A 15,107-nucleotide genomic window follows, 5' to 3' on the forward strand; every position below is an offset into this window, starting at 1 on the left:
TTTGAGCAAGAATAATGACGTGAAATTTGAAGGCCACCTTGTGGAAAAGGATGCTTCAATAGAATGAGATATTTACTATTTTAAAAAAGATGCTTTGCACCTGACAAAGTTTGCAAGAATTAATAAAAGCAAGTGATACAGTAGTATTGATTGAGAAATCACTGATCTAACAACCCTAACTTCAAGTTCTTGCGTGATAATCTGCTAGTCCTAGTTTTATAATGACATGATTGAGTCATTATATGAAATCTTAAACCATTAGTATGAATCTCAAATTATATATTTATTATCAGACAATCTCAATTGAAACAGAGATTTGATGGTTTAGGTTACAAAAACTTACAGCACACAAACAAACTGAAGCAAGCTTTATTCTCTTCAATGGAATTCAGATCCCTCTATATATCAAACGATTTATATATACATGCAAAAATCTGTGACGCACACCTGTAAATTATGACAACTCTTCTCTTCTTTTTTTTCTTTCTTTCTGGTTCCAATATCTGCATATTTAAAGCTGAGAAGGAGGTTGTATCTCATGGCAAGAGCCGAAGCCGCTGGCTGAGAATACATGGTTTTCTGCTTTGCTTGATGATCCATGCAAGCCATGGGTTTGACTCTCACAGTCCTTTTTGGACAAAGTGGTGCCATTAAGATATTCTGCCCATTTCAATTCTTCTGGCTCACCATTGATGTGGATTGGAACACCTTTGTTGGGCAGTAACTCCAGCCATTGGAGGATGCTACCGTCAAAAAGAACACCAGAACTCTGCAACTCAAACTCACTTCCGCAGGAATTGCCAGCCCCCAAGACATGGAAGTCGGTCGGGAGGATCGTGTTCGAGATTGATGAAACAAAAGGTGGCACCACGGACAGTGTTGATGGATTCGACTCAGAATTCTTGGGCAATCGATTCGACGAACTTGGGGCCATGGAGTCACTGCACATGGTTTCTGCAACCTGATGTGCTTCAACTGCGTGTTTGCTGGGATTGATTCCACTCTGCATCAGCTTCTTCTTGATGGATGAGTTCCAGTAGTTCTTGATCTCATTATCTGTTCTCCCAGGCAGCTGGGCTGCAATTTGAGACCACCTGATGATGGCGAGAAAAGAAAAATAATGTGAAATGAAAAGATAAATAAATCAACTAGTTAACTAGGCAAACAAATCATCACTACTTGTTGCCCATGGCCTCATGGAGTCGAATGATGAGGTCCTCCTCTTGCTGAGAGAATGTGCCCCTCTTCAGATCAGGCCTCAGATAGTTAATCCACCTCAATCTGCAACTCTTTCCACACCTCTGCAGACCTGAAATGACCCAATTTTTCATTAATTGAAGGTGCATTTCTCAATGCATAAGCGAACGAAATAATAACCTGCTAATTTGGGGACAGAGCTCCAGCTGCCATGGCCATACTTGGTGATGTGCTCCACGAGCTTCTCATCCTCTTCAGGAGACCACAAGCCCTTCTTCAGCTTCTGCTTGTAGAAGCAGGACTGCTTCCCCATTCACTGGGAGTTTAGGATGTGGTGGAAGGCGACTGAAGGCGAAGGGGTCAAGCTTAAAGCTGGAAGAAGAGGAAGTCGCTGTCAAAGTGGTTTCGATTGGATTTATGTCCTTTTACTTCATTTCATTTCCATCCATGGCTGCCTCTGACTCATTAAAGTTGAATTTCTGCAGCTGTGATGGTGGTGGGGCAATTGAAGGACTTTCAGACATCTCTGAGAAGGAAAATCTGTCAGTGAAATGAAAGGAATATTTGCTGAGGATGAATTGAGAACTGGGAGCTGAGGAATCCAATTCTAACTTCATTTACTACAGGTTGTCTGACAGAAGGAGCTCACGGCGATGGCTGAAGTCCCAGGTAAGGTAATCTCGTGTCCTGATTCAAAAATTTCTTTGCACCAGTAACAAAATGATCATGAGGCCTATAGCTGTTAATTTGGATTAGGTTCGTCGGATTGATCCGCCCCGTCAAATAATTTAGACGGATTGGATTGAAATTTTATCAACCCATTTTAAGATGAGTTCAGATGGATTGATCCGCCTAAACCCGGGACCCGCGTGAATTGGCTCACGATGGATTTAGGTTGGTCCGCGGATTGAGAAAGCTTATTTATTTATTTTAAAATTTAAAATTAAAATAGAAAACTCAATGAATTAGTAGGTTTGATCCATTTAAATTATAATTTAAATTTAAAAATTATAATTCCAACTTAAATTTTCAACTTAATCATTTTAAATTATAATTTAAACTTAAAATTTTTTAAATTTTTTAACAGGCCCGCAGATTAGTCCGTCTAACCTGCGGCCCGTCATGAGTTGGATTGAGTTAGAAATTTCTTAATCCGCCAAGTTGGTGGATTGATCCGTCCCGTCCCGCCATATAATAGGTCCGTCATGAGTTGGCCTGCGCCGCCATGGATTGACCCGTTTGATAGCTCTATTTAGATCCCTTGGGCCACCATTATTCTTTTATTTTTTTTCTCCTTTATCTCCAAAACTGCAACAGTAATTCATATTTTTTTTATATAAAAAGATGGAATCTGTCATCCTAGCAGTCTTATACGATCGGTCTCATAATCATTTATGAAGAGGTAAATCAAAAAATTACAATTAACCACAATGAAATAAGATATTATCTCAGCAATTCACATTTTTTGAATTATCCATCCTTTTGCGAAATAGATCTCTCTCGTACATTCATCACACAATTAGTTTCCAATGTTTACTTATATCTAAAAGTCCTTTTCTAAACAATAGTATGAGACAATAATTTATGCTGTTTCTTGTCAATTTATATCTTTGTACTCTGCATGGGTTGCATACAGCATTTAAATTATACAGAAGCAGTTTTGTTTGATTCCTTTGGATGTTAATGCGCTACTAACTTCCAATGCTTTGACGTGTTTTTATTCGTCTTTTATTTTCCTCCGGAAAACCCACACACGTCTCTTTAAATTACTGCATAAATTGGTCCTTTGCCAGCATGGTAACATTTGGTTAACTTACACAGTAGCCCATTGGGTTCTTCTACAAAGAACTGATACATATGAATTTGGAAAGCATATCGAGAGAACAATACTGTGCCATAACTATAAACATGGGAATTAATTAAACCCCCAAAACTAGGGATGTAAACGAGCCAAGCTGCTCACGAGCTATTCGAGTCTCGGCTCAAAAAAAAATTCGTTTGAGTTCGTTCGATTAAGTTAACGAGCCGAGCTCGAGCTTAATTTCAAGCTCAAAAATATTATCGAGACGAGCTCGAGCTTAACAGTATTTGGTTCGTGAGCTCGCGAACATGTTCGTTTAAAGGCTCACGAACATGTTTGTTAAGAGATTCACGAATGTATATATATATATATATATATATATATATTACATGAATTATAAATATTATATATTAACGAGCCAAGCTCGAACTAAGCTCGTTTAACTTTTAAACGAGCTATTTTCAAATCAAGCTCGAACTGAATTCGTTTAACTTTAAAACGAGCCTTTTTCGAGCCGAGTTCGAGCCGTTCGTGAACTATTTAATTTCATTACGAGCCAAACTCGAGCTTAAGAATTAAAGCTTGAATCGAACTCGAGCCGAACTCGAACTTGGAAAAACGAACCGAGCTCGAGCTCGAGCCTCTTACTGTTTGGCTCAGCTCGGTTCGATTACACCCCTACCCAAAACTATCTCTGTTAATTAATGTGACGATTAGCCACTTTTCACGTGTGCTTTAGATGGTAGCCTCGTAGGGCATGGCGTGATGGCATGCGGATGGGTAATTCTTTCGAGTGATGAGGATTTTGATATCATAATTATAATTTTTTAATTTATCTTTTCATAAATGGTTATTAGATTGATTGTGTAGAATCACTAGGATTTCGATTCCACGCAAGTGCACTTACGGTGATGAATTTCTGATGTGCATGACTATTATGTCAGGAGCTATCTTATTTTTTTTAAATTTATTTGATGTACCAAATGTACCTCAATCATATTAGAAGTTATCTTATTTTATATTTATTTAATGTACGAAATGTGAGATGAGATGTCTATCTTATAATTAATCATATTTTTTAGATTGATTTGATATATGAAATATGAGATGGGACATATTGGTTTATAAGATCTAAATACATTATATATATATAGACATGATATTCTATGTGACCCCGCAGCACGACCTCCGTGCGTGACATAGCCGACCCCCTCAGCTTCCGGCTGTTGTCGCCGCGCTATCCGATCACCGCCGACCGTCGGACCGGGCTCATTCGACGCGCCACTCGTCGGAGCGTCGTCCGGCGTCGGATTTCGGCCGGATTGTGGCCGGAATCCTACGTAATTTGGTCGGAAACACGCCGGCAGTGGCATGTGTCACGTCCCGAGAAGGCCGTCCGAAAGATTTCGGTAGCATCTCCCCAGTAACTATGACAATTCCCTAAATACATACACAAATACTCAGCCACAGGCGGCTGAAATAGGACTACTCGTCCAATCAATACACACAACACACACAACAGAATGCATATAAGGCCTACACGACCACAATCACTAACTCATGCATGTAATATCAAATCCGCAACAACATATAGAAAATCCACGTAGCGAAAACATCGTAAATATGAAATACGAGTACCACTAATACGGCCAAACTTAGATTAGGGCTTAAATGATATTCTGAATGTAAACTATAATACCAAAGTTTATGTATGTTCAAGGTTAAGAACTTAAGAACCCTAAGAAGACTTTGATCCTAAGGAAATTAGGGTTTAGCTAGGTTAGGGTTCCAAGTATGATGAACCATGGTTAGTTGAACATGAGTAGATGTTAAAAGAAATGAGATACCATGGTTTAGAATATTATGAATGTTCGATCACCTTAAGGGAAGGTTAGGGTTGATCCAAATTGGAATGATGTTAACCATAATGTTATGTTATATCTCATGCCAAGGCTTAATAATGAGATCATGATATAATGTAACATGCTATATGAAATGAAAAGATGCATGAATGTTCATTAAGCTATGTTAAAGACCAAGGTCTTTTAAAGAAATGAAAGGAACATTCATGATGAAAATGAAAAGAAAGCATGTACAACATTATTTTACTTTAATGCATGGCTGGTACCCGACTTCCAAGGTTGTCGTTAAACAAATCCAGGTGACCAATTCCAAGGTCTTGGGCCTGGTAAGACCAAGGTCTTTAACCTCGTAGGGCTGGTGGCTCGCTACCCCAGTTGCTATTAGGGAGCGCGCTTTGGTACCAAGCCAGGGATCCCAACAATGATGATGATGATTATGTTGATCTATTATGATATTATGTTTTAAAAGGCATTTTCATCAATTGTATGTTTATGATTTTAAATGCTAAGGATGAAAGATTAATGTTCACGTGCTTTATACCATGTTTAAATGTCTTCATGCTTACATGATTATGAAATGATATGTTGTATGTGACATGTGGATTTTGTGAGTAGGAAAGGAGCTTACTAAGCCTTGCGCTTATAGTTTACTTTCTTATGTTGCAGATCCCTCTAGCAGTCACTGAACAAAGGGAAGCAGCAGGAAAAGGCTGATGAAGATGTGTGTGGTGGTGACTTGGCAAAGTCCCGGGCAATATGAATTTATATTTGCATGCTGATTGTCTGAATTATCTTTATGTTGAATGTTGTTGCTAAGATGTTTTTAATATCAACTTAATAGCTAGACAATAGATGCATAGTATATGTTATTTATCACATATGAAATCCCTACATGTTATGTTTTATATTTTTCCGCTGCGAAGTTTCGTGGTTTTTGTATGTGATTTAATTGGATGAATGAATGAAAGCAAACTGTAGCGTCCCTCTAGGCCCACGTAAGGGCGGGCGTTACATACATGCTTATGTTTCATGCCCACTAGGGCACACCTATGTTATGCATGACTTATGTATAATGAAATGCCTAAGAGATGCTTCCCTATGAGTTGGGACTAAGAGCACTCTTTATGTTATGACAAGGAACATGATATGCTATTTTACTTTTGTATGACTTGTACCGGACCCTAGCAAGGTCCATGGGATGGGCTCCTACGTTGCCCCTAGGTCGACGGTCGTAGTACGGGCCTAGTACGGGATGGGCTCCTATGTTGCCCCTAGATCGACGGTCGTAGTATGGACCTAGTTCCCTAGTAGGTTCGGGATTAGCTACCTCGAATTTATTTAGGGATGCACGCAAATTAATATATGTGGTACAATGCCAGGCCCTTATGTTGAGATTTATGTTTAAGTACCTATAATATATATGTTTTCAAAGAACATTTTGCATATACCCATTTTATGCCTATGTGATTATCATGCTTGAGATGATGTACTATTGTGATAAGAATGCTAAGTTTCTATGTTTTTCTAGATGATCATGTCACTACTTTATATGAATGTTATGCCTATATGTTGTCTAAATGAATATATCACTACTCTATGTTGAATTCATAATTTATGACTTTTGTGAGTAGGAAAGGATCTTACAAAGCCTATGTGCTTATAGTTTTCATGTTTCCCTTGTACTGCAGAAAATGGTAAAGAATGGCTAAACTAAAGGAAGCAGCAGGAGGGGGCAAAGATGTGTGTGGCAGTGGCATGGTGGAAGAGATCTGCTTTATGTTTCATGACTTATGCATGTTCTAAAGTTTTGCATGTTAATTGTTAAGAGTCAATTACTACTTGATGCCTTTTTGATGATTGCTACTTGATGTTAACTTAGACCTATTTTGATGGTTTATACTTGATGTGAAACTATACTCATTTTTTTCTATGAAACCTTGAAATGTTAAGCACTTGTTTTAGTTAAAGAATTGCTAAGAACCTTCTTATCATGTTTAAATTGTTAAATGATAGATGACTAGGTACTTAGATTATACTTGGAATTCCCTATTGATATTCATGTACTCTATACTTGTGTTTAGGCCCCTATACTTCCATTATGTTGATTATCATGAACTTGAATCAAGTAGTGCCTTTATGAAATGACTATGCATGCTTAGTAGTCCACCTCCTACTCATAGTGTACTTACTATAAGTTGTAGTTTTAAAAGAGCATGTAAGGTATTGCAGAAAGAAAAGCTTTAACCAATTATAAACATGAATACTTAGCATACTCACATGCTGTAGATGTTTACATACTACATGTTGAGATATTTACATGGTTAAATGTAAAGGCATGTTTCGTCATTTTAAGTTCAAATTCTTCCGCTGTATATGCATGCATGTATGTTCGCGTAGCGCCGCCCTTCCTCCCCTCTATAAGTACGAGAAGGGCGGGCTTTACAGGTTGGTATCAGAGCAGGTCTGCCTTCCCACTACACACACACATCAAGCTTCCATCCTGCCGCTCCAAGTAAGAAATTCTATGTCTATTCTATTTCTTTTATGTATGATAAGGAATGCTTTTAGTTTAAATATACATGAATATATGTAAGAAGGATAATCTTATGCTAGCCTTGTTATCATTTATGAAAATAAGCATGGCTAGAAGACATAGTAACAGAGTTGATGAGACAGTACCCCCACCTGATCTTATGCATGTGGTTACTGAACTCCAGCGTCAAGTCACGGAGCAGCAGCAAGTGATAAATGCTCTAATGAATCAGCAAGGAAACTCTACCACCCCACCAGGGAACCAGCAGGCGATACCAGTTATGCCTGCAGCTACACCAGTACCACCAGTAGGCCCTGCCCCGGTATTTCAACAAGAAGCTTACTTAATCTAGTGGCAGAGGCTGAAGCCAGAGAATTTCTCTGCACTACTAGAAAAAAGTTAATAGACAACACCCCAAAGACAACGTTTTTTAGCAAAAGCGTTGTGATTTTTCAATTTACAACGTTTTTAGTCAAAATCGTTGTCTTTTAAAACTAAAAGACAACGTTTGTTCAGAAAGCGTTCTCTATTAGCGTTTATTTTGGGTCAACCTTAAAAAACCGTTGTGGAAAGCGTTGTCTTTTAGCGGGTTTTTTGCCAAAGACAACGCTTTTAAAAAGTATTGTCGTTGAGGGTTTAGAGGGTTTATATCCAGGTATTTTATCGGGCGAGTCCGCGATTTTTGTCCCTCTCCCGCTCGCACCTCTAGCTCGTCTTCTCCCGCGCGCCCCATTTTGTCCGTCTCTTATTATCCTCCATTTTAATTTTCAAAAAAATTTAAAATTCTTCCAACTAAATCTATTTTAGAAATCCAATTTATATAAGGTTTAGCGTAACTTTTATATTTATATAGTAATTTAAAATTCTATAATAAATTCTCCCATCCCTCTGGCCCTCTCCTCTTTCTTTACGGCTCCGCCGCCGCTTCCGAAGCCTCTAGACCCTTCGCCGGGGGGACGGTGAAGGCGAGCTCGTTGGCCAGATCAGTGAGCAGCAATGGCTACCGTCATGCAAAAGATCAAGGACATCGAAGACGAGGTAACCTGATCTCATAGTCTTCAATAATCCTCTCTCCATCTTGTTCGATCCGCTCTGCGAATCAATCCTGGGATACTTCTCGACCTTCGTATGGGTGCCCGATTAGCCTTAGTTTCCCTTGGGCGAGTTGAGTTGAGTTGCTCGCGGAGTTCGGAGTGGTCGTGATCGTCTCTGATTTGGCCAGTATGGGGCATGCTCGCGTTTACTTGGGCATTTGTTATTTTGCTTGATGGCGTTCATTTTTCCTTGAACAATTTAGAACTGATTGCACGTATGGATTTAGTGATGGTTATTTAGAAGATTAGTGGTGCATTGCAGTTCTGGTTTCTATTATGGATAGATTTCAGTGAGCAGTTTTACTTTTTAATCATTTGGGCGTCAATTCTATTTTGTGTTGTAGATGGCACGGACGCAGAAGAATAAGGCAACAACACACCATCTCGGCCTGCTGAAGGTTATTCTCCTTATCTTTTCGTCTGCTTGAAGTTGCTTATGCACAACTTCTAGCTGTTAGTTATAATTATCAGGGAGTAGGATTCCATATTTATACATATAAAATTTGTCTCTTTCATAGAAAGGAACTATAAATACTCGTCAACGATTTTTCTTGGTTATTTGTGCGTGATACATGCTTAGTAAAGATATTTTATTTTCTTATGGTAAGCAGGTCGACACACTGATTGTTTATGATCTACAGTCTTGATCATAAGTTTAGCTAGATGGGATGTTGATTCTATTTGTTTACTGTGATTCAATGTTGGATTATGGTTTCTTGCTTATGTGAACATGGTCGATACTTATTTACCTTTTTTTGCTGCTTTAGTGTATCATATCAGGTCTATTCAATTGGTCATGTAAGCTCTAGAACACTGGCCTAATAGGTTCTTCATGAACTTGATAGTTCTATCTTGAATATGTACCACCATGAGCTGGACTTACTTAAGAGACTGACATCGTCTAAGATCAAGGAACTCTTCCAACAATGAGTTCCTTCTGATAAGAATTCTTTGTCTTTTAGATTTCTTTCCCTAACTATCTTTAATGTTTATTATCCTTGATGTAGATGAACCATTTTCCTTAAGAGAAGTGGATCTATCTCCTAATAGTTCATAACTATTAAGCCATATTTGATTGTTTTTAGCTGGGAGGATAAGATGATGTGTTGGTTATGGTGGTGAGTGTTTTTAGCTCTTCTAGATTTAGAACAAGTTGCTGCATTGCTTTAGAGCATCGAGTTAGCATTTATTTAAGATGCTCTATGCTCAGTGGTTCAGTTGGTTGAAGTTAAGGTATTGCATCTAGACATATATCCTTGCATAAGAAAAACAACCATTCATGTTCATCTAGTGGGAAGAATTGTTGCCTTATTCCATGACTTGTATTATTTGAAGAAGGATAAAGGAAACGAGAATAAATGGTTCGTTGGCCCGCCTAGCATCCATTAAGTTGCACTGCTCCTCATCCAGATTTTTAAAATGTTTCCTCTAGGAAATTGGAATCACCTAGGTGCATCATTATCCAGCCATCCTAGCTGAGTAGGTAATCATCAGTGATAAACAATCTTGTGCTAGTGCAAGAGAAAGGAAAATGATAACTTTTTATTACCTGCTGTACCATTCGTACAATAGTTTTTGTATTTCTATGGCTTCATTTTATTTGCAGCATGATTCATTTTCTTTCAGAGCATGTGACTGTTTCCTTTTGTCTTTTATTTTCCTTTGTGCATTTGTTGATTGTTATTTATGTGAAGGCAAAACTTGCAAAGCTACGACGGGAGCTCTTGGCTCCTCCTTCCAAAGGTGGTGGTGGTGCTGGTGAAGGCTTTGATGTTACTAAAAGTGGAGATGCGCGGGTTGGTCTAGTGGGATTTCCTTCTGTTGGAAAATCGACACTGTTAAATAAATTAATTGGCACTTTCTCAAAGGTATACCACTTTTATTCTTTATTTGTGTTTACACCTGTTTCTTTTGTTCATTGTTGTTCGTATCAATTTCCTTCTCTTCAGTTCATCTCAAAGGTTAATACAATTCTATGTCCTTACTCCTTGTTGATGTTGCAATTATTTGATTTGTTAGTTAAAATGATGGCTCTGCAATTGGCACTGCCACAATCAAGACCTGAATATTTCTTGTTTCTATATGTTTTCATCTTAACTTCTCTACAATCTTTCATAAAATTGAGTTTAGCAGATGTATAGTTATGCTCCTCTTTTTTTGGCCATTTGTGTCAATGCGGTCTGTATTGGTCAGCCAATCGGGCTTGACTGGATCTGTGCTAATTTTAGAGATACGTGATCTCATATTTTAATCCATCCTATTTGGTTGATTCAGTCAACGATAGGATGTTGGATACATCCGTGTAACCAATCCCAAATAGTTTTCTCAAAATTGCCTCTTGTTGTTATTTGAGCTGATGTTGTATTATGTATTCTGAAGGATAACATGTTTTCTATGTGCTAAATTTGTTTTGTTTAAGTTTTTTTGTCTCTAGAAAACAACACCTATTGGTTTTTTATTTGTCAAGTCCAGCGAAATGTGTCTTTTTACAACTCCAAACGTTGTTGATGTAACAGGTTGCTTCATATGAGTTTACAACTTTAACCTGTATTCCTGGTGTCATCATGTATAGAGGTGCTAAAATTCAGGGAAGGAAAGGTCGGAAAAAACCAGGGAAGGAAAGGTCAGAAAAAACCAGTGTGGGAAATACTACAGGTATGTGTAATTATGTTTGATATGGTCTTGATGTGTGTATTTGTCTTTTAACTGATAGTGGAGTCTAATTACCACAGGCTCCTCGACAACCAGATGGGAAACAATGTGGTTATTATGTGATGAGATTTATGAGACAGATTATTGCAGAAATTGAAACTATTGAAAGAGATGGACTACGATCAATAGTACTTGTTCAAATCACTTCAAATAAACCATTTATCATTTTGCAAAGTCAGTGTTGATTGTTTTTCCAATTAACTTAATCTATATGTGTGTTCATAGTTTAAGGCAGCTGAGTACACTCGGGCAGAAATTGATGAGGTGCGTTCCGAGGTGGCAGACTGTATACAAGATCATATTTATGAGTAGGTATGGAATGCTGATCTCCATAATTCCATTTATTTGTAATAAATATATTTGTTTGTGATTAATTCTGCTGCTGTTGTTGTGTATGGAATGCTGATCTCCATAGTTCATTGTGTATAATTCTGTTGTTTGTGATTAATTCTGCTGCTGCTGTTTATGAGTAGGTATGGAATGCTGATCTCCATAGTTCATTGTGTATAAATCTGCTGCTGTTGTGCCCATATTTTGGATAAATTAGTATTATCTTTTGGCAGGCTGGTATTTGGCAGATGGACCTGTTCTATTTCTGCTGCTGTTACTTGGTGATGCTAATGTTGTGCCCATACTTGGTGATGCACTTGCTGTTACTTGGTGCTGCTAATGTTGTGATGCACCTGTTCTATTTCTGCTGCTGTTGGAGGATATTCTGTTGCGTTGAAACCTTTGTTATGGACCTGCTGCTGTTAATTATGGAGCTTCTATGTTGGAAGTTGTAACTTGAATTTGTGTTATGAACTTGTATAAGTTGTATGTTATCGACCTGCTGTATGTTATGAATTTGTGTTATGAACCTGCTGTAAGAATGGTTTTTGTGTAAATATAAGTTGTATGTTTTGTATGTGATTTAGTAAATTTTGTAGTCAATGGTTTTGTATTTACAAAATATATTATTTCTTATTTACTGCTAAAAAAATCAAAAGACAACGCTTTTAAAAACGTTGCAAAACCCAAGCAATTTGTAACAAAATTACAACGCTTTTTAACCGTTGCAAAATGTGTTGTCATACCTATTAAAAACAACGTTTTTAAAGCGTCGCAAAAAACGTTGTAATATTTACAACGCTTTTTCTGCGTTGCGAAGGTGTTGTCGATGTTAACAAAGACAACGCTTAAAAAGCGTTGTCGTTGAGGGACCCCTTTTACAACAGGGCCTCTTACAACGCTTTTTAACCCACAAAGACAACGCGTTTTCCGCGTTGTCTATTAACATTTTTCTAGTAGTGCTGGTACTTGTTCACCGGGTTCCAGCAAAGGTGTTTCCCGATGAACTACCAGGGTTAGCCCCTGATAGAGAAATTGAATTTGAGATCGAATGGATTCCTGGTACTAACCTGATCTCTAAAGCACCTTACCGTATGGCGCCGGCTGAATTGAAGGAACTTTAGGGACAGCTACAGGAGTTACTCGACAAGGGACTTATCCGCCCAAGTCAATCTCCATGGGGAGCTCCAATACTGTATGTGAAGAAGAAAGATGGGTCTATGTGAATGTGCATAGACTACCGAGCGCTAAATAATGTGACGATCAAGAACAGGTACCCTCTACCACGGATTGACGACCTGTTCGACCAGTTAAAGGGTGCCACCGTCTTCTCTAAGATTGATCTGAGGTCTGGCTATCATCAAGTGAAGGTGAAATAAGATGATATACCGAGGACGACTTTCCGAACAAGATACAGACATTATAAGTTCGTAGTTATGCCTTTCGGAGTAACGAATACTCCTGCTATGTTCTGATGAATCGGGTATTCTCGGCATTCCTCGATAAATTTGTGATCATCTTCATCGATGATATCCTTATATATTCGAGAACCCAAGAAGAGCACGCCGAACACCTGAATATTGTATTACAGATTCTTCAGGAAAAGCAGCTGTATGCAAAGTTCTCCAAATGTGAGTTCTGGCTCGATCAAGTATCATTTTTGAGTCATGTTATTTCCAAGGATGGAGTGATGGTAGACCCAATAAAGATTGAAGCTGTGAGTAATTGGAATAGGCCAAAGAATGCCAGCGAAATCAGAAGCTTTCTCGGACTAGCAGGCTACTACAGGAAGTTTGTAGAGGACTTCTCTAGAATTGCAACCCTATGACAGTTCTCACCAAAAAGAATAAAAAGTATGAATGGACGGACGCTTGCGAGAAGAGTTTCACAGAATTGAAAAGGAGACTAACCAATGCTCCAATCTTTACTCTTCCGGACAGTAACGAAGGCTTCGACATGTACAACGACGCTTCCAAATTGCGACTCGGAGCTGTACTCATGCAAAATGGCAAGGTCGTTGCCTACGCCTCTAGGCAACTCAAGGAACATAAAAGGAATTATCTCACTCACGATCTAGAGCTAGTGGCCGTGGTCTTTGCTCTCAAAATATTAAGGCATTATCTATATAGAGCTCAATGTAGGATTTATACAGATCACCAGAGTCTGAGATATTTCTTCACACAGAAAGACCTAAATATGAGACAACACAGATGACTTGAGCTAGTCAAGGACTATGACTGCGAGATCTTCTACCATCCAGGAAAAGCGAACAAAGTGGCCGATGCACTCAGCAGAAAGTCCTGTGCCACCTTGATGTCTCTATCAGTATTATCTCGGCCCCTAGAAAGGGAAATTATGTGTTACGGGGTCGAAATCATTTTCGGACAGCTTTCTACCATGACGATAGCACCAACGTTGTTCGACGATATATTAGAAAAGCAAGCCCGTGACCCAAGCATCCAAAGGATCAAGCAAAGGTCCTAGAAGGAAAGGATGATGGATTTCGTATCGCTGAGAGTGGAGTACTATACCTCAGGGATCGCTTATGCATTCCCGACGATCTAGAGTTACGAAAGAGGATATTTGAGGAAGCTCACGGTGTAACGCCCGCCCTTACCAGAGCCTAGACGGACGCTACAGTTTGTACATTCATTCATACATACTGCTACTATATACGAAAATCTACACTTGCAGCGGAAATTAAAAGATCATAACAATGCATAGATTCGTATACAGTAGATAAACTTAAACCAACATGATAAATCTAGATTGATACGAACTTAATCGGAAACAAGTCGACACATGATAGTTTTTAATCAACTACAATAAACATGCAGATATAAATTTAATTTCATGGCCAAGACTTCGTCACGTCACCACCACACACATCATTCAGTCTGGTCCTGTCGCCTCCTTCCATTGCTTAATACCTGTTAGTAGGATCTGCAGCATAAGAAAGTAAACTATAAGCATAACGCTTAGTAAGCTCCTTTCCTACTCACAAAATCCAAACGTCACATGGAATCATAATATTTAAAACTTAAAACATGTAAGTCATAAACATAATCATGCACATTCATTCACCTTGACATTCTATCATATGCATTAAACATGGATACCATTTTTCTTTTCAAATCTATTATTGTAATAGATAAACATAATCAACATTGTCGGGGTCCCCCTGGCTTGTACCCATTCATTCATTTGCGCGCCATTCCAAATAATACGAGGTAGCAAATCTCGATTACTCGGTTACTAGGTCTTCTGTCTTTCGACCTAGGGGCGTTCATTAGGTGCCCATTCCTTGGATCCCTTTCGGGTTCCGGTACAAGCTTCATTAAAGTAAAATAGCTTTATACTTTCATTTCCATTTCACAGGAATGTTCCTTTACATTTCCTTTTCATAACATGGTGAACATTCCCGTGATTTTAACCTCATTGCATATGTTTGGGATTGCCCAACATAACCTTAAGATTGGTATGATTGCTACATCCTTTGACCTTAATCTCTTAACCATTTCTTTAAGATGGTCAGAAACATTATTCATTAGGTTCAGACCCTCGTTTAAACCTAACTT

General features: G+C 38.5%; 3 protein-coding genes and 1 long non-coding RNA gene across 4 annotated transcripts; 3 read left to right on the plus strand and 1 right to left on the minus strand.

Annotated features, from left to right (window-relative positions):
* Positions 1-275: 275 nt before the first annotated feature.
* On the minus strand, positions 276-1,527 carry LOC141833393 (transcription factor MYB61-like). Its single transcript, XM_074720823.1, has 3 exons — positions 1,378-1,527; positions 1,180-1,309; positions 276-1,094 (listed from the first exon to the last, which is right to left on the minus strand). Exons 1-3 carry the CDS (start codon positions 1,508-1,510, stop codon positions 512-514), a joined length of 846 nt encoding a protein of 281 aa, XP_074576924.1. The 5' UTR covers positions 1,511-1,527; the 3' UTR covers positions 276-511.
* A 6,765-nt stretch (positions 1,528-8,292) lies between these two features.
* On the plus strand, positions 8,293-10,725 carry LOC141833180 (developmentally-regulated G-protein 3-like). Its single transcript, XM_074720567.1, has 4 exons — positions 8,293-8,431; positions 8,832-8,885; positions 10,182-10,355; positions 10,681-10,725. The coding sequence occupies exons 1-4, from the start codon at positions 8,390-8,392 to the stop codon at positions 10,723-10,725; spliced, it is 315 nt and encodes a 104-aa protein (XP_074576668.1). The 5' UTR covers positions 8,293-8,389.
* Positions 10,726-11,099: 374 nt separating this feature from the next.
* LOC141834198 (uncharacterized) lies at positions 11,100-12,106 on the plus strand. The gene is made up of 4 exons (XR_012602267.1): positions 11,100-11,142; positions 11,220-11,327; positions 11,425-11,511; positions 11,763-12,106. It is a non-coding gene; the product is annotated as an uncharacterized LOC141834198 (long non-coding RNA).
* A 649-nt stretch (positions 12,107-12,755) lies between these two features.
* LOC141833181 (putative mitochondrial protein AtMg00860) lies at positions 12,756-13,357 on the plus strand. The gene is made up of 2 exons (XM_074720568.1): positions 12,756-12,899; positions 13,121-13,357. The coding sequence occupies exons 1-2, from the start codon at positions 12,756-12,758 to the stop codon at positions 13,355-13,357; spliced, it is 381 nt and encodes a 126-aa protein (XP_074576669.1).
* Positions 13,358-15,107: the final 1,750 nt, after the last annotated feature.

This window comes from Curcuma longa, chromosome 8 (genome assembly GCF_044706935.1).
Source record: "Curcuma longa cultivar G26 ecotype Majalengka, Jawa Barat chromosome 8, ITB_CL_G26_1.1, whole genome shotgun sequence".
Lineage (NCBI taxonomy): Eukaryota > Viridiplantae > Streptophyta > Magnoliopsida > Zingiberales > Zingiberaceae > Curcuma > Curcuma longa.